Genomic DNA, 3,652 nt, shown 5'->3' with positions numbered 1-3,652 from the left:
ATCCTGATGGGTGTGCACAAACCTTTGACTGTTACTGTAGCAGAACAGCACTGGATGTTTGGCAGGATCCAGATAAAAGAATATACCTTTGGTGCCTTTACCGCACCAAGTCCGTTCAAGTTTAGCCACAAGCAGCAGCTCATTACGTGACCTTTTAAAACGGGGATGTGATGCTGATTTCCATTCGAATAGAATCAGTGCTTTTGCAGCAATCGTGCCCGACCTTGGAGCTCGCCTCTGAAGGGACGAGAAAGTCAGTCTCGTCCGAGCAGTCAATTTTGGCCAGGTTACAGTCCAGGTGAACGGGCAAGTCGCACTGTTTGGGGAAACAATCAAATATGTCCTGGCCAAGACCACAACACGTGTGACTGTGCAATACCACATTTACCACACACGGAGGAGACAGAGGCAGGAATCTGTTATGGAACCTATACAAAACTTTAAATTGTGTTAACCTGTACCTGGAATTGACAGAAGGGCTTAACAGGGATCTGAAATTGCACCACCCAGTTCACTGAGTCAGACTTCCCTGATTTGACTGGCAGTAACTGGTGTAACAAAAACTTTGATGAACCAGGAAATTAAATGTTTGGCTGTACCAAGAATAGAGCATAGTGTATAACGCAGGGGTGCCAAACTTACGGCTGGCAGGTCACATCTGACCTGTGATACAGTTATACCCGGCCCGCGAGATAATTTCATATGTCTGTTATTATGTGGGAGCAAATCTTCAGCCCTGCTGAGAATCCATGCAGACAGAGGTGAGACTTTACTTTGATGGGCACACCATGTGGCCACACGCAAAGACTGATTGGAATCCAAACTCGTCCAGGTTTTAAGCTCATGTATGTTCTCCATAGCAGTAGCAAATCCATACAAGGCTTTTATGAAAACACTGAATAAAAATGGCTTCCTTTACAAAGACTAAAGTTACAGTTCAGTACTGAAAATGACATCAACTATATACAAAGTCTTTGATGACAGAGATGCAGAAATGTGTGCATGTAGCACAGAGCCATGGCTCAGTGTCGAAATGAGTCTCAGCGGCTGAATGTGCACGTGAAGCCATTTATAATTCTTGTTTGATCTGCTGCTCACCACAAACACAAATGTTGGACTTTTAACTGTATTTTCGTAAGTTTTAAGGCTTTTGCTACTAATAAAAGCCTCCACTTCATACTACACAAATTCATTAAACAGTAAAATGAAAGAAAAGTTTGTTTTTAACTTTCCACCACGGTTTTTTATAACTAGACTTAATAAAGTAATTCTGTAATATCATGTAGAAAAACTGCTAAACATGTAACTTGACACTGACAGTTTCACTGGTCCGGCCCACTTAAGATCAAAGCGGGCCGTATGTGTCCCGCTTAATAATGAAATTAGGGACACGGACTGATACAAAATGTCTAATTTGAAGGTAAAAATGTGACTGAGGAAGAGGAACTTAGCTTAGAGCTCAGAGAAGTAAGTAAATTGATCATAAATGACAAATGTCACGGAAGTGAAGCGTTTCATTCTGTTCCAGTCTAAACCAAAATTATTGCTGGCTTAAAACAACTGATTACTTTTTGTTGTTGCACAGCTTCATGGTCAGTGTTTGTCCACTGTTGTAGGGAGAGAGCTGCTGCAGACACCTCACAGATGAAGGAGCTGGAGGCCATTTCGGCTGAAGCACGAGACCTGGAAGGTCACCTCAAAGAGAAGAAGAAACAGCTGAAGGAAACACTGGCTCTTATTTCTGATAAACTGGAAGGTTAGTGTGCTGCCTGCTCTGTCACCTGTGTGAGGGAGCACACCTTTGTTTGTGTAGTGCACTTATTCATTTACTAAAGTAGAACCGGATTCTAAGATTTGTTCTTTCCCAGTGTTGTGTGCTGCTGTTATAGTACATTTAAGAAATATGTTATTGTTCTGGGTTTGAGTCAAATGTGTCCTTAGTCCAACATAATGGTGACAATTTGATTATTGAAGGTTTACAATTCAGTTTGTTGTAAAACTCATCTGACCAAATGCATCATTATACAATATTTATTTCAGAATTTTCTTCACAGCATAAAAGCGAAAAAAACAACAAAAAACAAACCCTGTACACAAAACTTTGCTGGGTTTATCCTCATTCGAAGCAAAATGCTGCGATAATGCAGTTTTGTTTTCTGCATTTTGATCTTAGGGTGCCCCCAAGCATTTCTTATGAGAATAAATGTTGTTACCAGGTGTTTAAATGCAGCTTTATTTATTGACAGAAGGCTCAGTGATTCTTGGATTTTTCTGAAATTGTACATTTTAAAGTCACAGAGGTTTCTCCAAAATGTGTTCTGTGTTAATTTGTTCATTACCTTAACAGTATCATAAGATCAGTTTTACTTTTTTTATAGCAATGCATGAAATAGCAGATATTAAAAAAACCCTCACGACCTTCATTTACAGATAGCTGTGGAAAAACAATAGAAACAAAGGATTTTATTTCAACACAGATTATATCGACACTTAAGGTTTTATTAAGTCTGAAAAAAGGCATGTATGCTTTAACATATCACTATGACATGAAAATAAAGGAATTCTTTAAATGAGGGTCTTTGCTTTTAAGTCAACATGTACACAGTGTAGGTGTGTCCCTGTGAAGTCACATGTACATCCATCAGACGTCTAAGCCGTGGCATTGAATGTCCCGTGGAAGCCATAGGGGATGTTGACAGGTACCACCGCCCTGCCCAGCTCCTCGAATGTCTTGGCATCTAACACCAGAAGGAATGTACTCTTGTCCTGGAGAGAACAGAGACATGGGTAAAGAAATACTTGGTGTACAAGACAGTGTAGAAAACACAACGGCACGATGTCCAAGCTCGTGCTCAGCCATGTTTTACATTTGTATGAGGAAACTGTATCTATAAAGAGTACCCTGTCCAAAATGGCTGGGCCTGACTAACCTCGTCTGGAGTGATGACCACAGACATGATGACACCATCATCCTCCTCTGTAGCATTAGGAGAGGGAACAAAGACCGGCTCAGATGGATACTGACCAGGATGTTCCCACACCTGTGAGGGAACATTTACACACCAGGGCTGTCACAATATCACATTTATATCACATTCATGATGACAAAAGAAAAATCACAATAACAATGCTATCTCAATACCTGTGGGACAGTCCTCTCTAACTTTGTTTACTGTTTGTTAACTCCATATTACCCACAATTTTTATGGATTGTCTTCAGTCTTATACTAGTTATATACCAGGCGTCCCCTGAGGCCTGGTATATAACTAAGGCCTGTTGTTTTTCAATACAACATTATATAATTTCACAATTACACAAAAAGTTACTACATATACATACAGTAATATACTACACTAGATTTCTATATTACAAAGGCTGACATCAGCATAAAACACTTTAATATAACCCTTTCCCCTTTGGGGTGAGTTGCGCTCTCTGTGAATGAACTAAAATAGAACCAATTATATCTGTTTCTATCTGAAAACTGTTGATTTCAGTTGTGGGGGTTAACTTGTTCCACAGATTGGAAATGCGAGTCTCTTTTCTTTGCTCCAATAAAACAACGTGCCTTCATGCGTTTTCCGTGGAGATCCATTTTAATCAGCGTGTCCCCTACAAGGTGTCTAAAGCCACAGCCATAGAAGAGTAGCG

General features: G+C 40.1%; 1 protein-coding gene across 1 annotated transcript; it reads right to left on the bottom strand.

The window, feature by feature from the left end:
• Positions 1-2,478: 2,478 nt before the first annotated feature.
• LOC121813395 (beta,beta-carotene 9',10'-oxygenase-like) lies at positions 2,479-3,641 on the bottom strand. The gene is made up of 3 exons (XM_042217131.1): positions 3,570-3,641; positions 2,931-3,041; positions 2,479-2,766 (listed from the first exon to the last, which is right to left on the bottom strand). Exons 1-3 carry the CDS (start codon positions 3,594-3,596, stop codon positions 2,650-2,652), a joined length of 255 nt encoding a protein of 84 aa, XP_042073065.1. The 5' UTR covers positions 3,597-3,641; the 3' UTR covers positions 2,479-2,649.
• Positions 3,642-3,652: the final 11 nt, after the last annotated feature.

The sequence above is a fragment of the Haplochromis burtoni genome, unplaced genomic scaffold (genome assembly GCF_018398535.1).
Source record: "Haplochromis burtoni strain Fernald_Lab_line unplaced genomic scaffold, NCSU_Asbu1 Contig_1620, whole genome shotgun sequence".
Classification (NCBI taxonomy): domain Eukaryota; kingdom Metazoa; phylum Chordata; class Actinopteri; order Cichliformes; family Cichlidae; genus Haplochromis; species Haplochromis burtoni.
This window is presented reverse-complemented; position numbering and strand designations above follow the sequence as displayed.

Excerpts from the sequence above, each read along its gene's own strand:
- LOC121813395 (XM_042217131.1), bottom strand. The coding sequence starts at position 3,596 with ATGGATCTCCACGGAAAACGCATGAAG. Across the intron at positions 3,042-3,569 it reads TCCACGGAAAACGCATGAAG|GTGTGGGAACATCCTGGTCA; the intron begins GCACGTTGTTTT and ends GTTCCCTCACAG. Across the intron at positions 2,767-2,930 it reads TGGTCATCACTCCAGACGAG|GACAAGAGTACATTCCTTCT; the intron begins GTTAGTCAGGCC and ends TGTTCTCTCCAG.